Here is a 22,590-nt window from a genome sequence, read left to right as displayed (position 1 = left end):
ATTTTACATTATCTTTCAAACCCCCAAATTAGAAAGTAGGATTACTGTGGGAAATGAATTGAAACTAAAAAGGAACACCTCTAACTATATTTACAAGTATCTGACATTCCCAAGCCCAGTTTTGCATGTACAGAGAGAAGGGGAGAGAGAATGCTCTGGCTCTCATGCCTAATCACAGGCTGGGACCACTCATTTTTTTTAGCCAGGGATTTCATTTCTATTTTAAATTCTATATTAACTTATCAGCAAATATCTCTTCAACTGTATCAGTTAAATCCACAGAGTACAAATCTGTATTTAATAGCAGCAGGAAGCCATGGAGTAAAGCTTGGCTGGCATTAGTAGAGGAGTTCAGCCATAGCCAAGGCAAAAACAGATACATCAGCCCAATCCTGCTTCTCTTCTAGCTTCTGAGACCCTCTCAGTACCCCTCAGGGCTTCCCTCTAGTCAGCTGAAATCATCAAATACCACACCAGTTATCTAAACATCAGGTTTTCTATTTTTATTAAAAACTCACAAATTTATTCAACATGTTTTCTTTCATACAGTGAATGGTCTAATATGCACTGGAGGTCACACAAGCTTAGGTTTATTAGAACAATAAAAGACATATGAGAAATTTAATATATGAAGAAAAAAGTAGCAGCTGTTGACTGCATATTTGACCATAAAATTTAAATATTTTGGACTTTTATTTTAAAGACACAAAAATAAAACCTGTGTGGGTCTATATAAGTCATATTAACAATTCCATGAATGTTCAACAGGACTAAAAATTAGCAAAGATGTTTTTTTTTTTTAAACCTTGTAACACTTTTTTTTTTTTTAACACTTTCTCAGGTTGCTGGTGCCAGGCACCTTTACAGTATTTGTGCTATAATTATTCTATTTGGCAACTGTCTGAATATCATGTTTTCTTTGCCTCGCGTAAACAACACTTTTTTACATACTAGCACAGTGAGCTGAAAGCCCTGCAAATCTGTCAGAACATCTACAGGAAAAGAAAAATAACAATTTTGGTTGATTGCTCAAAACATTTTTTTGAACAAGAGGTTTCAAAACAGGATATATTAGTAAAACACTGAACTCCTGAATTTAACATTATACGTAAACAGTTGACTGTTTTTAGTTCAATAGTCTTTTTTTTTAAACTTTTGTGTGTAAAGGTAGAATACTTTTCATGTACAGCCGATGTTCAAGTCATTTTACTGAGTGGTCTGGCTGGAGACCATCCTAACCAGTGTGTTTGTGTGTATCTCTGCGTGTAGAGTTTTGTGAAGGTAGAAGAGTTGATACTGAGGGCTATACATTTAGAATCTTGCAATTTTGGCAAAAACAAAAAACAAAAACCCAGACAAAATATATATATATATATAGTCCCACCTGATGCACAGCAGGTCGGTGTTTCTGAAGCTATAAGAGTTTGTTGTCGCTGTCGCTGAACTCTGAGACACTAACAGGGGATATCTCAGGGCTCCAACCCTTCGGGCTGGCCCGGGAGCGCGCCGGCGGCTTCGCCTCCCTCACCTGGCTGCGCGCCTCACAGCCTCCCTCCCCAAGGCTCCCGGCATCACCAATGGCTGAGTGCGCCTGCGGCTCTCAGGATGTCTTTCTGCCGCCCGCCGGCCAGGGACACAGCCTGTGGATCTGTCCAGTGATACCGGTTCTGGTGGGGGAGAGTTCTGCATATCCCTTCCGGAGCCCCAGTTCTGAACCTTGCCATCCAGTGCGCACATCCCAGTCCCGCCTCGAAACGGATTTGGATCCCATTTTGTGTCCCCCTTTCCCATCTGGTCTCCCCAGACCAAGAATGGTCCCCGAGGCTGGAGGAAGTGGGGCAGGAGGCTTGCTTCTTATGTTTTTTTTTTTCTATTTTTTCTTAAATAAAAGTTCATTTCTGTACAACCAGGAAACTCCACGAACCGTGAGAGACCCCGCTACCACACCGCCGCCTCGTTCATTTCAGGGGGGTGAGACAGGTGGTTTCCGTAGCTCGCCCCTCCATTAACCGACAGTGAGGAGAAGGGCGGGCTGGGCCCGAAGACCTCAGCGGACATGGAGTGCAGAGACCCAGGCAGGCTGGGCTCTGGGCTGGGTGAGTCCCCTGGGGGGTGCGCCAGGATATCGGTGAACCGCTGCGCGTCGCTGGACGGATGATGGCCGGGCAGAGGGTGTTCCAGGCCTCCCAGAGGCGTCCCGGACGGCCCCGAAGACGGCACAAAAGGTAGGTCCACTGGTGTTTGGGCCTGTGACGACGGGGGACCTTGCGGGAAGAAGTCGTAGTTGCCCCCAGGACCGTAGTACTCACTCTGGTAATCTGCAGAGTGGCAGAAAGGAGGATATCAGGGCAGGGGGCCCCCGGGACTGTCAGGACAGGAAGGGCGTGAAGGCGAGCACGGGGGGGGGGCACTAGATGTTTATGGGGGTAGGATCCTGCGGGTCTGGGAGCATGGAGGAGAATTTTGCGCAAAGACAGCCGCTAGTCCCCCCTACCGGCTCACTTTCCTAGTTCAAAGTGAGGAATTTGACCCTTGGTCTCACCACCTCCCCCGAATTTATTCCCTTCTCTACCCTGAATCTTCTCTTCTCTACTCAAAGCAAAGGGTGCCTCCCGTGCTGCCACCCGCTTCCAGCGAAGCCAGTCCCGGCCTGGCGGTGCCCTGCCACTCGGCCGCGCACCCACCTCCGTAAAAGGAGAAGGGGCCGTTGGGGATGAGTTCGCCCGGTTCCAGGCGGTCCACTAGCGGCCGCATCCGGCGCGGACTGCGGAAGAAGGCGTGGCGCCGGGCTCCTAGCGCGCTCAGCTGCTTCATCCTGCGTTCCTTGGAGCGCCGGTTCTGGAACCAGACCTGAAGCACACACGCCGCGGAGTGAAGCCGCGGAAACTCCACTCCCCAGTCCGCGTGTGCGGCGGGACCCAGCCCCTCACCCCTCCAATACCCGACTCGCGCGCGACGCTGGGCTTCCGGGGCGAGGTATGAAATTAGTGGTGGGGTCTCTGAGTAGGACCGCGCAGGGCAGACACTGAGCCAAATGTGGGCAGGATTCCCGACTGGGGGATGTTGTGTAGCCGCATTGTTTCCAACAGTCATACTGTCACAGTTACAGCTTCTGAGGGGCTCTACACCCCTATTCACTAAACGCTTCAAAACAGTATCATGCACACAGCTTCCCTTTCACGATTCCTTGAAGCAACCCCCCCAACCCGCCACTGCCCACAACCCTGTGATAGTGACGGAGACACGGGCGGCTTCTTACTCTCTGTTTCCCAAGGGCAGTGACCAAAATCACCATCTTCTCTTCACACCTACGCACAAACTCTCTGCCAAATACTTATCCACTGCCTCTCACTAATAGTGATCACAGTGACACGGACACACAACCCCCCCCCCTCCACTTCATACACACAGGTTGGCACGACCTCTCAAAGGTCTCAGAGCCTGCGGTTCAGGGCCGGCTGCCCCACACACTCACAAAAGTACACCGAATCTCCCAGGCACAGAGCCTCCAGGCATCTTGATCCCACATCTAGCCTTGGGTCAGAGACTCCCACCGCCCAGGTCTCACCTTCCTCCCCCTCCCAATGCATAGGCTCAGTAGCCTCCAGATGGCCTCTCCTCCCCCATCCCACTCCGGAATGCATTCAGGCAGAGCTGACTCTCCACCGAACCACTTCCTTCCCCTTCAATCCAGGATGCCCCCACCTTTCTTTGGAGGGGAAGTCTCTGCTCTGGGACTTGTCTTACTGGGGCAAGAGACCCACAAAGTTGGGGTTGGAGACTGGGAGAAAATGTTGTGCAGAATCTAGAAGAACTGCTCCATTCTGTAGTCCACAGGAACCTCTTCACTCCTTCCTAATGGTGTGGGTGGTGGGTGGGACAGGATGTGTGCAGAAAGAGGGGTCCTAACTGTTCTTGTGGTGTATGACAGTGTTTTAGCTGTTTGACTCCCCTCTCTATCCATGACAACTATTGGGCGCGGAAGAGGGATTTCTTGATGTTCCACGCATCGCATCAGCGCATCAGCTTTTCCAAGGTTCGGAGGGAGTCTGGCCTCCCCCCCACTTTCTACCAGCCACCACAGATTCGCTCCCTTCCTCCACTCAGAGCTGTCCCAGGCTTGGACCGGGTGCACTGAGTGGCCCTGTGGGCCTCAGGGGGAAGGAGTGGCACGCCAGGACTCTGACCTGGATGACACGCATGTTGAGGCCTGTCTCCTGCGCCAGCTGCTCTCGGATGTGTCGTGTGGGTTTGGGCGTAGCAGCGAAGGCTGCCTTCAACGTTTCCAGCTGCTTGGCTTTGATGGTGGTGCGCGGTCCCCTGCGCTTGGCGCCCAGATTCTGGTCGTCATTCTCGTTGCTGCCCCCTTCCTTGTCGGACACATTAGCGCTCTCCGAGTCCTTGGCGTCATCCTGCGATGGGTCTTGGGAATCCGGAGACAAACTGGGGTCACTGCCCGTGGTGGCTGAGAAGAGGAAAGGGACTGGTGAGCAGGGGCCTGGTCGGCCTTCCCTCCCTCAGGACCCGCCCGCCCCTAGCCAGCTGGGAATCAGGGCCTCACCAGAATGGAGGCTGTTCTCTTTGGCGACACTGCTATTACTTAGGTAATCCTCTTTGCAGACGAACTTGTTTTCGTCAATGATGTAGAGCTCCTCGCCGGTGGAAAGCTGTTTGTTGCACATCATGCAGGTGAAGCAGTTCAGGTGAAAGACTTTGCTCCGCGCTCTCCGTACCAGGTCGCTAGGGGAGATGCCCTGCGCACAGCCCGCGCATTTGGTACCGAAACATCTGCAGAGGGTAGGGGTTGACCAGGGGCGGGGGGAAGACAGAGAATGGGAGAAAGAAAAGAGCAGAAGAAAGAAGTGGAGGGAGGAGGGAAGGAAGGGAGGAGAAAGGCAGGGAAGGAAAAACAGAAGTAGGAAGAAGAGGGAGATGAAAGTGTGACAAAAAGGCAGAATACAGATTGAGCAGGTGAGGTGGCAGGAGAGAGCGCGGGGCATCCGGGAAAAGTGAGAGAGGAAATACATGGTTAGAAGAAGGGACTCAAACTGCTGGCCAACCCCAGCCTCAGGGCCCAGGGAAAAAGAGAGTCCTGGAAAAAGGCGGCAAGGTGATCACAGGGGAAGCGGATTACGGGGACCGGAACACTTATTTTCCAATTAGATTTCAGGAGTCAAGTTCGAATTAGGGCGCCATATGTACGCGCTCAAGAGTGCCGTTTTTCTTTCCTAGCATCCCCTCTTTTTTTTTTTTTTTTTAATCACAAAAGGATCTGCGCACGGATAAAGGTCCTGTCTAGCCGTGGGTAAAACAAACACAGTCGCGGAGAGCCCTGGTGGCAGTAGGTGGGCTGCTGCCACGATCATGCCCAAAGCCTGGCAGATTGGCGCAAGTGGGGGTAGCGGCGGGGCAGAGCCGGCTTTAGGCGCCTTGCTGAGTTTTGCTGCGAGCCAGGCCTCAGGGGCCCGCTGGAAGCGGGTATGGTTCGCCGCCCTCTGACTCGGATCCAGTCATTGCAGAGAAAACCGGGCAGCCGGCTGAGGCTCTGAGGCTCAGCCTCCCACTAATAACAGCGTGCATAGCGCTTTGCTCTAGGATTCCTGGTAAAGCCAAACCACATGTCCTGAATCGGAATTGGGGACTGCGCTTTCTGGGCCTGTGGGCAGAGCATTCCGTGTGGCCTCGATACTCCCCCCCCCAATACATCAATTTTAATATGTCACCAAAAACTGAAAGAAAGCGGAGACCAAGTCATCCAGTATACTGGGAGGTTTCCAACCCACACAGTGGAATTACAATTCCTATTTACGCCTGTTCTTGATTGACTTGTGTTTGTGCGGATGAGGTGGTAAAATAGAGAGTTTGAGAAAATACAATTAAAATGGTGAACCGGGGCTGGGGATGTGGCTCAAGCGGTAGCGCGCTCGCCTAGCATGCGTGCGGCCCGGGTTCGATCCTCAGCAGCACCACATACCAACAAAGATGTTGTGTCCGCCAAGAACTAAGAAAAAATAAATAAATGTTAAAATTCTCTCTCTCTCTCTCTCTGTCCCCCTCTCTCTCTCACTGTCTCTTTAAAAAAAAAAAAAAAAAAATAAAATGGTGAACCGAGGGAGGGAATATAGAGAAGTCTAATGGCTCTAATGAGCTACGAACCAGTTGGGTCTAGACAAGGAGGTGCGGGGCTGTGGCTGAACAGTGACTAGGAGGGCTCTGGAGAGGAGTCTGCTCTGCACAGCCAGGGTCAGGGTTGAGCCGCCGGAACTGCCAGCTAACCCCAGCAGGGGATGCAGAAAACAAAAACAAAAACCCTAGGGGCACTTTGCTTGCTACAGTGCTGCAGTTTGCCCAGGACTACACTTGGAAACCAGTCCGGGTTTAGGGAAGAATACTGGGCCTGCAGGATTGGTCTCAAGGCTGAGTTCTTTATTACTACTACCACTGCAAAAGTCTGGGGCGCTTCACCCAAAAGCCTCGGTGGTTCCCGCCAAGACGTCTCAAACGCAAAAGGCAGTAGCTGGGAAGGAGCAGGGGCTCCTAAGCTCAGCCTGGAAGGGAAACAATCCGGGGAGTCCCTAAGATGTAGTTGCTGGAGAGCTTGGCTTGGGAAAGATAGGAACTGGGGCTGACCCACCCGAGGCTGCCTTATCTTTTCCAAGTTAGGAGTGGCTTCAGGGCTGAGGCGGGCTCCCACTCTTTCTTCCTAGACACGTGCTGCGAAGCCCCGACCCACACTTTCCAGGACGCCGGTAGCCGCTACCCGAGGCTCAGGGCGCCAGCTGGCGAAGAGGCAGGCTTCTGCCTGTGTATCTTGGCTGCCCTCTTCAGCGGCAGCTCCTAACGCGGCTTCCTTAACCACGCTGACCTCTGATCCGAAGCTGGCCAGGAAGGGCCCGCCGGGAGGGAGCAGCAGAGGCGTGGGAGGGAAGTACTCACCGGAAGAAGTCGTTCTTACAGTAGAGCTTGCCTTCCCGGGAGAAGCACTTCTCGGTCAGGTTGCATTTACATTCACAGCACTGGACACACTTCACGTGCCAGGCCCTGTCCAGCACGTTCAAGAGGAAGCGGTCCAGGATGGGCCTTTTACAGCCGGCACAGTGCACCATGGTCTTTGGTTTGGTCGGGTGAGGCCCGGAGAGTTAGGAGCAAGTAGAGACGAAGTAGACTCCCGAAGATGACGGCACAGCTCCCCAGCCCCTCCCCAAAGAGGAGACACTCTTGGCCGTGCAAGCCAAAACCCGCAACAGGAAACCAAATGGGGGAAAGGAGGCTGACGCGGGGCGAGGGGTGCCTCGCTAGTGTGTGACCCGGGAATCCCAGGGCCACCGGGAGGAGCAACGCCCCCTCAGCTCCCCAGGCGAGGAAAAGGAGTCTCAGGCGGGCGGGAAAGGGACTCTTCTGCTCAGAGCCTGCGGAGGAATGAAGGTCACCAAGAACCGCGGCGGGAACGGAAATAAATAAATAAAACGGAGACGGAAAAGAAGAGGAAGACACCCGGAGCACGAGTTGCGGGGAAGGCGCCGCTGAGTTTTCTCCGGGCTTGAGGTAGAGCTGTCAGAAGTCAAAGTGCATCTGCTTTTGTCGGGATATGAAGGTGGGTGTGTGCGTCCTAGGCTGCCCACCACCGGGGTTTCCCCCTCTTTTTTTGTTTTTTGTTTTTTAAGAAAAGAACAAAACAAGTAGAGAAGCTTTGGATCCTAAACTGCCGGCATAGTGCAGCGGGTTGGGACGCGCCAGGCGCCCGCGCTGGGCCTGGGGGAGGGGGCGGGGGTAGGCCAAAGGGGGAGGTGGGAGGGAGAGTAAGGTAGGAGATCTTGTCGATTGCAGTTGTTGCTTAGGTTTCCCCCCTTTTGGAGAAGTGTTTGTGTCAATCGAAAACGGAGAGTGACAACTTCGGACGGACGCACTTTCTAGCTCCCCACCGCCCAGCCCGGTCACCTCGGCTGGTGGCCTGCCGGGCGGCCTCCTGGTCCTCGAGGCGGCCCTCCCTGCGCCTGGGTTCCTTTGGAGAGGCAATGCCTTCTGGCTCTTCAGCGTGCCTGGCAGTGCATCGTGGCTTCAGTCACAACTCTCAGCCGCCTGGGCGCGCAGCCCGGCATCGCTCGGCCCACGCTCCAGCGGCTGCTTGCGTCCAAACCCACAGTCGCTCTACTTTCTTTTCTTTTCCCTTTTCCCCCCTCTCTTTTCGTTGTGGCGGCAAATCTGGGTTTCCTTTATAGTCTCCTTCCCCCCCTTTTTTTCCTTTTGCAGCGGGAGGAGTCGGGGGGAGGGGGCCGCTTGGAGAGCTTTAAAATAATGTCCTCATGCAGCGCCTACAGTAGGCCAGCGGCTGGAACAGTTTGGCGCGGACTGCCGTTGTCGCAAGTCGGGCAGCGGCTCCTTGGTGGCTTTCTCCCGGCGCGCGTCCCTGGTATTCTGCCCCAGTCAGCCACCCGGGTGCGTCTCTCCCCAGCTCCAGCGGCTCGGTCACTGCTTCTGCCTGTTGGCTGAGCTCTGGAAGCCCCCTCGCCTTAATGCAGCGCCCGCCGACGTCACGGCGGGCTGCGACCAATCAGCGCCTCGCGGTCCCTCTGTAAACCATTCTGCATCCCCCGGCCCGGGAGAGTGCGGGGAGACCGCGTTTAGAGGATCAGTGTCGGTACTTACGGCCCCGCGCGGCACCGGCGACGGGCAGCGAGGTGCCCTGGCCTCCTCCTGCTTCGGTAAGGCGTCGGTTTCAGTGGGAGGGACAGAGAGGGCGAGAATAGGCGCAGGCAGAGACCAGAGTTCTGTAGGAGGTAGGGGCAATCCCAGATAGAGCCTTGTCTAAGGTTGGGGTGCGGCCGGTGGAGCTCAGCAGCCCCAGTGCACAGCGTAGCTTTTGCAATTCACCGCGTGTTGGCATCCCCACTACCCTCACTTCCCCCACCCCTCGGCTTGCTTTATTTGGCCTGAAAGTTTGCCACGGGCACAGCGCGAGTCTTTGGGGAGGCAGGGGGCGCTTGGCAGCTGACTCTCCCTCCTCCCGTCCCTATTTCTATATCCCCTCCCCCAGTGCATCCAAAGTCCGCTGGGTCCGGTGTCTGGGTGATCTGGGTGTCGTTCTCCTGCAGCGCGCTCTTGGAAAGTTGATTCGGTCGTTTCCTGGTGGGGGCGGGGGAGACCCGAGGCGCGGCGCCCAGGTGGGGGAAGGAGTGGGTGGGGAAGTGCCTCCGGTGAGGAGTCTAAATCCCGGCGGGAAGTTGTGAGAAAATTGTGATCCGGAGACACCTTTTGCAAACAAAAACAAACGACTAGGAGGGAAACCGCGGGGGCTCCGGCAGCTGGGGGGCAGTGATAGTGGCGGTGGGAAGGAGGGAGGAGGAGGAGTTCCTGGGGCGCCACAGAGGGCCTGCAGTAAATGGACGTGTGTAATGCACTGGCATAGTGTGCCCGGCTTCCAATCTGTCCACCGTTCAGGTTTCAGGCTGGCACCAACCTCCCCAGAAAACAGCAGACCATGCCTTCCAGTGCTCACTCCTTAGGGAGCATATTGTCTCCGTAGTTCCATTTCAGGCATAAATTCAGGACCACTGCCCTCACGGGCGGATTTGCCTGAAAGTGGGGGGTGGGGGTCGAATCCGGATCCGGAGAGGCTGATCCTCTAAGAGTCACTCTAGTTTTCCGGAGTACTCAAGTCAACCCCCAAATTGTTTCTACTGCACTTTTTCTAGGCTCAACCTGGATTTCTCACGACATGGAGTCTGAGGTGGTAGGTCTCCGCGATCCCAATTTTGCTCCACATTTTTGTTTTTAGGGAGGAGATTCTAGAAAGGTGCATTTAGCCCTAGTAAGAAAAAAGCAAGGTTTAGTTTATATTTTGGAATTGGCCTTTTGATCACTCAAGCTATGTGGGGGAGAGCCTTAGGGGAAATGCCGAAGAAACGTAGTAGCAACGAATCTGGATTGTCAGGGAATCCAGCTCCGCAGAAATAGGATACCCTCTTCGGACGAACAGGGAAAGCGCTACATTGAATTCGGCTGGCGTTGGGTGAGGTTGTTGGATTTTAGGTCTCTGCCAACGCCCCTTTTCTCTCTCGGCGGGCACATTCCGGCAACTCGGAAGCCCTCCGGCAGTCATTGCCTTGTTAAATCATTGAGGGCGTTAAGTTTTCACTGGAGCTGCCAAGGTCCCTTCTATGCCTCTAGGGTTTTCGGCCCCGAGGCGACCTCAGGGAGCCAGTCTTCTAATGCCTTCTCTGCACCTGCAGCACTTACACACCTGGGCTCCGGCTTCCAGCTGCGGGCTGGGGCAGGGCTGCCGGCTCTTTAGCTCCGGCACACCCACCCATCCGCCAGTCTTTCCCAGGCGGAAACTCTGGGCAGCGGCACGGGTAGAGAGGGCGGCTCTACCATTTAGCCGGCGTACTCTGCGGGCGCGGAGTTGGAGCTCTCCCTGCGGACCTGATGTACCCTAGAGCAAGCCGACCAGAACCCTGTATTCTGGCACCCCGGAGGCGCAAAGAGCAGCGTGGTACACCGGTCTGCGAGGCACCTCTCAGCTCGCAGCTAGGTGAAACTCTCCTGGAAGAGCCAGAGCAGCAGAGCGGTCTCCAGGTCCCCCTAGCCCAGTTGTCCCAGTGCTAGCCGCTAGCGACCTCCACTCAACCGCCTCTTTTTGGAATCTATAGCAGCCCTAGTCCCAGGTGGCATACCCCCGCCTCCACCCCAGCTGGGCTCCTTCTCATGCAAAACAGTGGAGCCACAGGGTGGGGGAGCTGGAAAAGGACTGTAGACGGGGACCTGTGTGGCAGCTGGACTAAGCTCCCGGCCCTTTCCGAACCCGAGGCCCGCTGCTTCCTTGGGTGGGCAGGAAGAGGTTGCTCTTTCCGTTTGGGGGTGAAGGGACCCCGGGACCCAGATGTCGGGGAAAGAGGATTCCTTGCGGCGCTTTAGTGCAGTAGGGGAATTGGGCCGAGGACCCGACGCTGGCTCTGGTTCCTAGGTCTGTTTGTCCCGGGGTCCAGATGGCTCAGTAAACAAGTCAGCGGTACTAACCCCAGCGTCTACAAGGGGTTGAAGGAGCGCAAGGCAGGGCTTGCCTCTTGGCTCCTGAATTCTAGGTTTAAAGTCCAGATTAAATGCTTACACAGCAACAGCACACCAGATTAATGTTTTGTGTGGAGAAATTGAGAGAGAGCGACTATTTGTTTTTATTGAACTTTTATTTTAATGCAATTGATTATAGAGACATGGAGGAAAAAAATACCTGACTCATCTTTCTAAATTCTCCACCTCCGAAGTCACTCATCTCAGTTCTGTATTGAAACGAATGTCCTCTCAAGGAAAAGCACCAACCTGCCCTCCTCACCCAACGCCATACTTACTGTCTGCATCCTCCAGTACACAAGCGCTTTCCTACCCCACATCCTTCAAAGTCACACAGACCAACAAGCCACGTACACCTTCCTGGGACATTGTAAATTCTGGACAGGTGCCATGAATTTCAGTTTGGAGGTTGGTCCCCCGATGGCTACAGAATCCTGTACACCCATTCCCACCGCACCCTCGGAGAAGGACCCAGAGGGTCCAGGAAGTTGTTTTCGGTCCCGATTTCTTTTTCTGAGAAGCCCTTGAAAATCAGTACAAGAGGAGAGACCCTGTCTGGAAATTGGGGGTTGGGTGTATTCTGCCAGCCCTCTTCAAGCGTCTCTGTTTGAGGGGCTAAAAGGCGCTCCCACTAACATCCTCTTTGATCCCGAGGCCTTCTAGATCCTGAGCCCCACCACCCCTCCTTCCTCCCACGTTCCGGATTGACTCGAACAGAACAGGGACGGCTGCTATCGATCCTGAGAGAGCTGTGGCCGCCTCTGGCCACTTCCCTCCTCTTTCCTCTCCAGTTCAGTCTATGGGCCCGCAAAAGGGTGATAAGACGGAGAAAGTAGACTCCTGGGGCTGCCCTGGCTCTGGGTGGTTCCTCTTCGTAGAGCCGCAGACTGGCGTATTCTGCAGGCTGGTCAAGGGATGGGGAGGAAGGACCTAGCCGGTATCCCTGAACGCCGCGGGTCCGGGAAGCCACGCAAACTTCGCAGATTGGGTGAGGATGCAGCATGTGCGAATAGGGAACTGTTAGGCCAGGGTCCTTGCGTTCTGATGGATGACTTCTCCTGTTCCTTCCCTTCCCATCTGTCCTCTCCGTGATTCGGGTTGCCTTATCTCATTCCATCACTTTCTCCACGAAATATCTACTTACGTCCAGTACTTTACAGTTTGTCTCCCCTGAGTGGCATAGTCAGGGGGTTGGAGGTGGGGGAAAGGGATCGGTATTAACTCCACTTTCCGGGAGAGGAAACCCAAGTTAGGAGAAACCTAAGTTAGGGGGCTTGCCCGAGATCTCTTCATGAGTGCACTATTGAAGGTGAGAAATTGACGGGGTCGGGGAGCGGTGTGTACTTTGCCCCTAGCCACGTTTTCCTAGCGGGGCTTGGGCAATGGTGGAAGGAGGGACAGTGGGACCGAGAAAGAGCAGCATCCGGCAGGTCGTCATGGTGTGCGCCTGGCCTGGGTAAACAACACTGACTTCCCACGAGGGCTGGGGGGACCCGGGGTATGGGGAAGAGGGCGGGTGGAGCAGCGAGGTCGAGGACCAGCCTGCTGATCTCAGATGCGAGTCAGCGCCAGTGCCGTGGAGCAAAGAGGTTTTGGACAGCCTCGGAAAGGAGAAGGTGCGCTGGAGAAGTGAGAAGGACAGGGAACTGGGGGCGGGGCGGGGGGGGGGGAGAAAAGGAGAGAAGGTTTGAGGGGAAAAAAGCAAGAGAGAATAAAAGGAAAATGTGTCCGGAGAAATTCACCCAGGAGTAGAGCAAAAGAAACGGAAAAAGAGACCCAGAAAGACAGCCAGTGACAAAAATAAATAAATAAATAATAAAAGAAGGTGGCAGGGAAAGGCTTGTATCCAGGACCCTGCTGTTCCCAGGGGGGGCTTGGGCTGGAACCCAGAGAGTGTGCCGTGTGTGACAGGCGTGTTCCTGGGCGGGAGAAAAGGAGGCGGTGTTTTTTGGTGGGAGATTCAGTGCCCATGGAAAAGCATGTGAGCGGCTCTGGGCAGGAATCCAACAAATAAATAAAACGTCTAAGACGGCGTGACAACAATGTGTATTTGGGTGCGTGCCCGTGTTCCTCTGTCTGAGCACACGCACACCCGGTAAGGAAGACAAACGGGGCTCGTGCCTCAGAGTAATTAATCCTCTGGCTAATTGACTCTCTCCCCATACCTAATCGCAGTGGTCACTGCCCATATCTGGAGAGATATCAAGTGGAGAGAGAGAACCCCAAAGCTAACAACCTTTGGGACTGGAATTGAGTTCTTGCTGGACTTGGCAGCTCTAAGCTCCTTTCCTTGCTTCCTCCTCCTTTTTGGGCAGAGTTCAATAGTTGTTGCTGCCTTGCCCCTCCAGGTTTGGGCAGCATTAATAAAGGTCTCAGATAAGGGTAACCTGATCTCTCTCTCTCTGTCTCTCTCTCTCTCCCCCAGTCTCTCTCTCTCTCTTTCTTTCTCTCTCTCTCTCTCTCTCTCTCTCTCTCTCTCTCTCTCTCTCTCTCTCTCACACACACACACACACACACACACACACACTGAAGCTGTTCTACAGCCCTCCACTTGGGGAGCCCAATCTCTGAGGCTGAAAGCCTCCCAATGCCCCTCTGCTGTACCTCTCCTGCCCCAAAGCTCTTTCTCCACTATTGTTTGGTGGTGGTGGTGGGGATGGTGGCAGATCCCTGAGCTGCATCCTTATTTGGGTTTCTACTTCCTCTACTGGTGTGGGACTTGGGATAGTCCTACAGTCCCTAGTAAGGCAGGGGACGTTTGGGATGGTTTGTGAAGCAGCCTGGGGTAGATGGAAAGAGAACAGTAGGAAGGATGAGGTTTGGGAAAGGCTTGGGAGAGATTTCATGAGACCAAAAGACTCAGTTGTGGGTTAAGGGACAGAAGCCCAGAGGGAAGCAATTGCCATCTGATAAGAGTGAGGCCTCCAGGGACAAAGAAGGAAAAAGGTAGACATGGTGCCCCATGGGAAAGAACATCAAGTGTGTGGGAGGCAGAAAGGTGGCCATGTCTTTGTGCCTCTGTGAGTGAGAGGTATAGTTCTGGTATCTCTGTATGGCATGGGGAGGGATCCATCATTGCTACCCACAGCACCCTTAGTTCTCACGACTGGGAAGAGTGGGCCAGGAGAGAGTATTGGACTTGGATTGACTCCTTGGTTGCTGAGTTGGCTGAAGGAGTCTGAGGTCTCTAGTCTGTCTGGTAATGCAGTTTTGAGGCTTGGGTTTTAAAAGTGAATGTCAACTCGAACCCCTGTGAGGTAGAAGTTGTACTCTGTTGGCCTCCTCAGAGGCTAAATAAATAGATGTAGAGATCCATAAACCACCCAGGCCACAGAGAGGAAGAAGGGGTGGAGGGGAGCATTTTAGAAAAAATTCACCCGCCCCCCCCCCAACACATTCTTAATTGTCCCTTGGGAACATTTGTACATTTGACCAAAGCAAATCCCCAAGCAATATCAAGAAAATGACTCATAGGGACTGGAGGTCCAGAGAGAGTTGGGGATGGGGAGAACAAGGAGGCCAGGAGAGATGGCCAGCATGTTTATCTGAGAAGGTGAGAAACTTGCCCCCTCCCCTGCCCCATCTCTGTTAGGCTTTAGGAAAAAAGTGAGTAAGTGTACTAAAGTTCCAGGGGAAAGAAAGAGAAGGGCATCTAAAAGGCAAATCCAAACCAGAAAGGAAAGAAAGTGAAGAAGAAAGAGAAAGGCGGGGTTGGGGGAGAAACTATAATAAAAGAGGGTGAAGGCGGCCCCAGGAGGTTGGGCCTCGTCCCAAACCATCCGTCTTCATTGTCTCCGTGTGTGCAAAGGCAACTTCGGCATAAGGAAAAGCCACTATTGGAGCCGCGGCTTTATTTTATATCCTATACATCAGGAGGGAGGCAAAGCTTTATTTTCGCCAAGAGACAGATATTTTATTTCTCTCTTACGGTTTTATGTGTGAGAGATGTCAGGTTGCCACAATGGATGGCTAATGCATAGGCAAGAGGAAGCCGTGTTGGCATGCTGTGTGTCATGGGGTCTGAGGGGGGTGAGCGGGCCTGGGATTTAGGGCTGATGGGACACTCTAGGGGATTTCTGCTAAAACATCTCTCTTCATAAATCCAGAAGCATGGTCAGCTCAACAGGGAGAAGAAGGAGTTTTAGAGGGAAAAAGAGTTGGGCTTAGTAATAAACGAACACACAAAGGAGCCGCTTACCTTCCAACAGGCTTGGGCAGTGGGGACAGACGGCTCCATGGAAATGCAGACCCATAGCCACACACATGCCATTCACAGGGAAGTATGTTCCAGGCATAATCATGTCAGTTTTGCTTTCTTTTCATGTTTTATATTTTTCTGCCTTCCGGTTCTCCTCCTCCTCTAGACAGGAATCCTTTTTAACCTCAGAGCCTTGGGGGGGAAAGAGCCATTAATTTGCAAATCATCTGATCTGTGAAAGGATCAAGATGACTGTTTTTCACCGCTAAATCTAACGTCTTGCGTGGACACAAACAGGCACAAGCGAGCCCAGAGCCCATCATGCTGCGAACCCTTGAGAGTGTAGGTCCCTGATTTGAATCCAAGAAAAGCCCCCACCCCTTGTCTTGCCTTTGAATTCCCAAAGTGCATAATGCTCACATTTTCATAACTGGGGAGGTGAGGAGACAGAAAAGTAGGGGAAGTCTGTGAATTAGTGTTCCATTCGGGACTTACATTTAGCATCTCCCCTCCATCCAACCCTTTACCAGCAATTTCTTATAGGAGTAACTTTCATTCAGTCTCATATTCTAATCTTCATTTTTTCATATCTTGGTTAATCTCCTTTTTCTTTCTTCTCTCCCCACCCTGGCCCCCCCGTGGAATGAAAAGGTGGTCATGGTCTTCCCCTCTTTTCAGAGACCCTCAGGCAGCACAGGCCCCCTAGACAATAAGCAGGGGACCTGGCCACACCATGCCCAGCCTTTGAGGAAGATAATTAACCTGTCTGGGCCTCAGTTTCCTCATCTGTAACACAAGGGGAATGGGTTAAATGCTTGCTGAGTTCCCTACCAGCTCCCGACCTCCTCTGACCGAATGAGATAATGTGTGAAAACACTTTGTGAACGCTAAAGCCAGACGAATGCCAGGGATTATTATTACGATTCTAATCAATCCTCTTTTCTCCACATGGATCCCGGCTGTTTAACGCCAGCAAGCGGGCTAAAGAGGGCCCAAAGCGAGAAAGCTTAGCGGAGATGGAAAAGCTCTGTGCTTCGGAGGGGGAGGAAAAACCCTGCATCTCCAGAAACATTCTATCTCTGAGGCCTGTGGGAAGGGATGGGAGAGGGAGGAGATCTGACTTGAAATGACCCATTTCAGTCAACATGGCGACAGAGCATATTTCTTCAAAAGCATCGTTTGTCTCCAAGTGACTGACTTAGGAACCTCATGAGAAGGCGATCTGCAAAAAAAAAAATTTTTTTTTTTTCCAGGAAGAAAGGAAAGAGCAAGGTGTAGCTGATTAGCAAGTTAATTATTTCAGTACCCCAAGGGTTCCAGTGTGGTGGTAAGTTGTCCAGCCCTGGTGTAATTTCACAGTCCGTGCATTTCTTGGTGAGCACCTGGGGTGCCTGAGTCTGTCTCTCTTTCTCCATCCACCTGCCTTGTGTCTTCCTGACATACCTGGGAAGAGGAGGAGGAGCTAGGGTGCAAGTTGGTACAGACTACCTGGTCCTTTCTTATTCCTTTCTCTCTCTCTCTCTCTCTCTCTCTCTCAAAAATAATCTTTTGTTTAATAAATATTAATGAAGCAGGTTAGCTGAAATTGGGGATGCCATGAGGTTATTTCCCAGACTTGGCCTGGAGAAAAAACTGGGTTGGAGAAGCCCTGGCCTCTCACATCCATCCTCTGAGCAGCCAGCTCTCCCAAGTGTCTGATTTCTAACCTCTGGCCACCACTTGTTCTGCAGTAGTGGCCTGACTTTAAGATCTGATTCCCCCTCAGGGAGGGTGGGGAGGATTGTGTGGTCAAAGGGACAACTCCCCTCAGAGAGAGAATCTGGGGATGTGAACAGGAGCCTCAGAATTAGCAGCTTCTGCCCCTTTTTTTTGCTCCATTCTGGTTTCTGCTCCCTGGGCTAGTAGGGCCAGCCCTCTGCAGCTTCTGCCGAGCTGGGTGAAGGGAGGGCTCTACAGTTTACTTAAGAGTGGTCCCATCTGCTCGGGCTGGCCTTTCATAAGGGGAGGGATTTATGCAGTGTCCTTGTGCACAGACCTGGGATTTGGCTGAAAACCTTGGGCCTCTGAGAATAGTCCTGAACGCTAAAATGTTCAGCCACCGAGATGATTCATGATCTTGTCTGTGTGGACAGGGTGTGCGTGCGTGCGTGCGTGTCTGTGCATGTGTGCTTGAGTGCATGCGTGCGTGCATGTGTTGGGGAGTGCAGACACACGCTGCTAGATGTTTTCTACCATTCTCACTTTGAATCCAAACATTAGGAAACTTTTTTATTCTTCTTCCCCCTCCACCCCGTGTTCACTCAGGAGATAGCCACGACACCAGGTTCCAGAGAAGCAGCTTCCTGACTTCGGCAGCACAAGGATGGCACAGTACTCTCTGATGCCGGTGTTCAGCTGTCCCTCACAGGTTGGCTGATTCCCCCACTGGTGGAGAGGGCTGGGGGCTGTCTGAAAAGATGGTGCCACTGCTGGTGGCAGGGGACTTGGGGAGCGGGGGGGGGGGGGTGAGTCCAATTGCTGTTCGGGTTGGACTTGGTCTCCTTCTCCTTCCAGTCCTAGGAAATCTCCGTAGGAGAAAAGATAGCGAGGGAAACTTTGAATGCAGGAAGGCAGGCAGAGGGAGGAGGTTCTCATTTCAGTCTTGCCAAAGATGAAGCCCAGGGAGGGTGGTGACAGATGTTGGAGAGTGAGGCACTGAGGTGCCATGTGGGATCTTGGCCCTGACTCAGGAGATGAATAAGTCCTTGGCAAGTTTGGAAAGACTTACAAGTGCCATGTATTCATCATCCCTGGGGATTAAGTGGGATTTCTTTTTGCTGCCCAGTGGCTGGTGAGGAAGTGTTTTCAGCTTGTCTGATGCTCGTGCGTGGCTCACGACCCACTTTGACCTTGTAGAGGAAGACTCTGACTTTCTGGACTCTAGGTTTTCTTTGTCTCAGGCCATTCATAATGGAGGCAGAATTCTAGTTCACTGTTCAGCACTGGGTCTGAAAGGTGAGAGCTGGCAGGCCTGTGACCAGGTGATCTACAAGCCTTTTCTCATTTGGGCTTCCCCTTAAACAAGAGACGCAAGGGACAGTCTCTGTGAATCTTTTCAGGAAGGATTTACCCTCAATTTGATAAGTTTGGTGCTTCCTTTCCTTCCTTCTGAATGGATAACTTTGTCAGTCAACCTGAGGGTCTGTGGAACCTATAAAAACGCTTCCTTTGGCCTCACTGTTTGAACCCATGCTGGGGCTCCCCCTGGTCTGCCTCTGACAGACTGGGAGGAGTAGACACATTCCAGAGACCAGGTCTTGGAGTGTTATCTCTTCCCCCACCCCAAATCCTCACCCTCTACTTTATCTCCCTTTACTACAAATGCAGAGACCTCCTAGGGAAGTGAGAAGGAATGGGTTTTAATCAGGTTTAGGGCAGGAAGAGGAATAAGGGAAGCCCAAAGAAAGATGGGGGCAGTTGGGATTCTAGATGACACTCTTCTGTTATCCTTCTCATGTTTTGTGTATTATATCCTACAAATTATGCCTTTGTTGCAGTAATCTACAGCGTATTTTGTACACTTGCCAAATGCTGCTTGGTCAAAACAGTGTTAAATAAAATTGTAAGAAATGCTACCCGGGCTTTGCATGGGTTATTTAATTCTATCAATGATAAACAATGTTAATGTGCAGCATCTCTGTCGGCACAATATCATGTTTCATTTATATATTCTGAGACATATTTAAGCATGAAAGATACTGTTTTCTGACATATACATTTCCCAATGATTACTTAGGAGAAGCATGATAGAAACAACGGAAAGCTTTTCCTCTTACGTAAACCCACACCTGCCGTGGACACAGACTCTCTGTCACACATAGTCACATGGCTGGCCAGCCATGTACATATCATCATATACATGCTTACATGTAGGCTTTATAAATATAGATTCAGCTTTATGCACTTGTGTACATCTTTAGCTGTATGTACCAGTCCGTACATCAGGCACTATTTTGGAGTGTTTGGTACATTTACACATATTTTCTCCTCCACCTACTACACTGCTGCAGAAATTGATGCTAATATCAACACACATGTCATTCCACACATGGATCTTTATAAGTACACCCGCGAGTCTCTTACTGCTAAGTCAAGACAGGCCTAGAAGGTCGTGTACCCCCATACAGGAGAATACTCTGCACAGATGCCTACACATCTGTGTTTATGTACATGTGCACATTTGCACACACATTCTCCTATATTGACATTCAATCACATACTCCATCTGGCTATGGAGCAAGACTTGTCCTGTTACTCCTGAAGGCTCCAGACCTGGTGGACAATTTTTGACCTGGGAACTTTGTGCCTTGTATAGGTCTAGAGGACTTCAGGAGGAACTGTTGTCAAACTGCCAGCCTCCCTGGCCTCTGATGAAAGAATATGAAATGCAGGGATGGGAGAGGGAGTTGGTTAGCTGGTCTCTGCAGACAGAGATGCCTCCAAAAGAGGTCTCTCCCCTGTATTAACAACAAAATAAAACAACAACAACAAAAGAGGTCTCAACCTTTTATTTGCTCATTTCACAAACATTTCAGAGAGATAACGTAAGAATCAGCATTCATGATCAGCAACTTCGGTCCTGGTTCTGCTTACTAGTTATCTGTGTGGCCTAGGCCACCTGTTCTCTGGGCCTCAGTTTCCACATCTGTGACATATTAGCCGACATGGGTGGTTCTCCTCCCTGGCTGCATAGTAAAATCATCTGGGGAGGTTTTACAAAACACAGATGCCTAGCCAGGCGTGGTGGGCATACCTGTCATCCCAGCAATGAGGGAGGCTGAGGCAGGAGGATCAAAAGTTCAAGGCCAGCCTGGGAAACTTAGTGAGACTGTGTTTCAAAATTAAATTAAAAGGGTTGGGGATTTAAAGCACCCCTGGGTTCAATCCCCAGTACACAAAAATGAAATAAAATAATAGGAATAAAAAATTAAAAACAGATGCTTGGATGCCAGACCAATTAGGTCATCATCTCTAGATGTGGGCATCTCGTATATTTTTTATGTTCAGCCAAGGTTGAGAGTCACTGGAATGCATGATCTCCAAGGTTCTTCTACCCTTAAAACTCTATGTTCGAGAGGACTTTTTATATGTAAACTCCAGGCTGGACCCAGAATATTCTGCTTAAAAGTTCTAAATTCACTTAGAGGAAAAATCACAAAAAGTCGTTTAAATTATTCTTCAAGTGTAGGAAGAGAAACATTTTGAACCAACTATTATTCTGGAAAAACTTGCCTGCATTCCTAGCTCTGTTTCTTTGTTTGCTCTCTAATCTTCTCTGACTCATCCAATGCTAACTGTAGGCCACAGATGCAAATAGTCTGAGTACCTTATAAACGTGATGGATACCTTTGCGACCATACATATTTCCTTTCTGTCACCTCACCCAACCTGTTGGATAGCATACTATTTTTAGAAGGGGAAATGAAAAGACACAGGCCTCAAGAGGACACTTCTCTCCCTCCCCTCCAGCCCTGACTCAGAGAACGCCAGCCCCCAGGCCCACGGCCCAGTTCCAGAGGCTGGAGCAAGCACTGAGTTGCACTAGTGTCCTAGAAAGCTGCTCTCCGGGGCTGGGGACATAGCTCAGTTGGTAGAGCAGGCTTGCCTCGCATGCACAAGGCCCTGGGTTCAATCCCCAGCAACACACACACACACACACACACACACACACACACACACACACACACACACACACACGAGAAAGCTGCTCTCCACCTGGGCCTTTGGGAATCCCACATTAATATTCAACAACAACAGTTCCCAGGCAGAGCTGGTCCCCCCTGAAAACAAACCCACTCAGTGGCCACACCTGCAGGAGGCCACTAAGGCCCCCTGAGACACCAGAGACAGCCCTGCAGCTCCCTTTTCCATTTAAGGATGTTGGGGCGGGGGGTCTGCCTTTTGCTGGGGTGGTTTGGTTCATCCTGATGGAAGGCTTTCAATTTCCCCTCCACTGAGCCCTCACTCAAGGTGATTTTCAGGTCCACCAAGAAAAACCAGTTCTCTCTTGCCCACTGTCTTCCTCGCACCTCTTAGCTGGCCTGCTGAGGAATTTTGGACCAGTTTTCTTTAGGAGCGTTGTCCCAGTGTGGCCACTGATGCTCCAGGAAAGCACTGGGTTAGTGACTGGGCTTGAACCCCCTGTGGGATTGGGATCCAACCCCCCCTCCTCCACTCTTGTTTGGGGCCAGTTTCCCTGTGTGCCTTTTCATTTCTTCCCCCTCCTTTTCCTTTTATCGTCCCCTGATGACATGCCCACTCTGGCTTCGGCCCCCAAGAGGGCCGGCCCATAAGGCAGGAGAAATTGCTGGTCACAGGGACATCTCAAGCTATGTCCCATTCCTCTTCTTCCCTCCTTCCCCTTTCACCCTTTGCTTGGTGCTGAGGAGGATGTCCCAGAGACAGCGTTCTAAACCCAGAGCTCAGCTTCCCAGGCTTGAGCCCCTTCCCAGGCTCACCTCCCCTGGGGCCTGGGGAGTATCACACCCCAGGACCTGATGGATGCCCCAGCCACCTTCAAAGGGCTCGGCATTTGTTTGCAGTTCGGACCTTGAATCCTGCTCTGGTCATAAATGTTGTTTATTTTGAGGAGGACCTACTGAAAGGGGACCAACGGATAGGCAGGGCAAAGAGAGAATTCTATAGGAGAGATCATAAAACCATTAGCAGGACAGGGCTTTTAAGGGTCATAGGATCATAGAAAATTTCTGGCTGTGAGGAAGATAGGCCATCAGGAGGCACAGAGATGACCATTCTGTCAGCAAAAGGCCTCTAGGGGCCACATAGGATGGAGGGGTTGGGGCCCCATGTATAAGGAACTCTTTCTAGAGAGTGGATGCAGGGTGTGGGGACATGACCCCCCAATAACCTTACACCAAGTAGAGGAGGCCAATAGTTGCTGAACATGATGGATTTGCCCTCCTGGTGGGAACCGCCAATCGCCTGGCTGCATAGCAGAGACTCTTATCCTGGGGAATGGGCACAGCTCCTGGGTAAGAGATTCTGCTTTCACCATTATTTATTGAGTAGCTAGTATATACCAGGTACTGTGCTTGATGCTCTTCCAGCACTCTGTCTTAACCTTTGAAATAATTCAGAAAGAGATGTTTTTATCTCTGTTTTGCAGATAAGAAAACTGAAGCTCAGCCAGGGGAGGTGGTTTGTCCAAAGTCACACAGCGAGTTAGTGGTAAGGCTGGGATTAGACTTTCAGGCTTCAGATTCTGAACCTACTCTCCTCCCCATCTCCCTTCCCTTCCACGTGGTATCCACGAAGGTCAGGTCCCC

The 22,590-nt window shown here is 51.8% G+C and overlaps 1 protein-coding gene and 1 long non-coding RNA gene across 4 annotated transcripts; one reads left to right on the top strand and one right to left on the bottom strand.

The window, feature by feature from the left end:
* Nucleotides 1-477: 477 nt before the first annotated feature.
* On the bottom strand, nucleotides 478-7,106 carry Lhx1 (LIM homeobox 1). 2 transcript variants are annotated; one of them, XM_005321524.4, is made up of 5 exons: nucleotides 6,937-7,106; nucleotides 4,562-4,788; nucleotides 4,188-4,465; nucleotides 2,685-2,850; nucleotides 478-2,318 (listed from the first exon to the last, which is right to left on the bottom strand). In XM_005321524.4, the coding sequence occupies exons 1-5, from the start codon at nucleotides 7,104-7,106 to the stop codon at nucleotides 1,939-1,941; spliced, it is 1,221 nt and encodes a 406-aa protein (XP_005321581.1). In that variant the 3' UTR covers nucleotides 478-1,938. The 2 variants fall into 2 exon arrangements, with proteins under 2 accessions (XP_005321581.1, XP_040125042.1); XM_040269108.2 differs by lacking the exon at nucleotides 6,937-7,106 and having other exon boundaries at nucleotides 4,562-5,897.
* A 353-nt stretch (nucleotides 7,107-7,459) lies between these two features.
* Nucleotides 7,460-18,879, top strand: LOC120884147 (uncharacterized). 2 transcript variants are annotated; one of them, XR_005726413.2, is made up of 3 exons: nucleotides 7,460-7,594; nucleotides 16,519-16,592; nucleotides 17,570-18,879. It is a non-coding gene; the product is annotated as an uncharacterized LOC120884147 (long non-coding RNA). The 2 variants fall into 2 exon arrangements; XR_005726412.2 differs by lacking the exon at nucleotides 7,460-7,594 and adding an exon at nucleotides 8,470-8,702.
* The last annotated feature ends 3,711 nt before the right edge of the window (nucleotides 18,880-22,590 follow it).

This window comes from Ictidomys tridecemlineatus, chromosome 3, assembly GCF_052094955.1.
Source record: "Ictidomys tridecemlineatus isolate mIctTri1 chromosome 3, mIctTri1.hap1, whole genome shotgun sequence".
NCBI lineage: Eukaryota > Metazoa > Chordata > Mammalia > Rodentia > Sciuridae > Ictidomys > Ictidomys tridecemlineatus.
The sequence above is the reverse complement of the archived record's forward strand: the minus strand, read 5'-3'. Positions and strand labels throughout refer to the sequence as shown.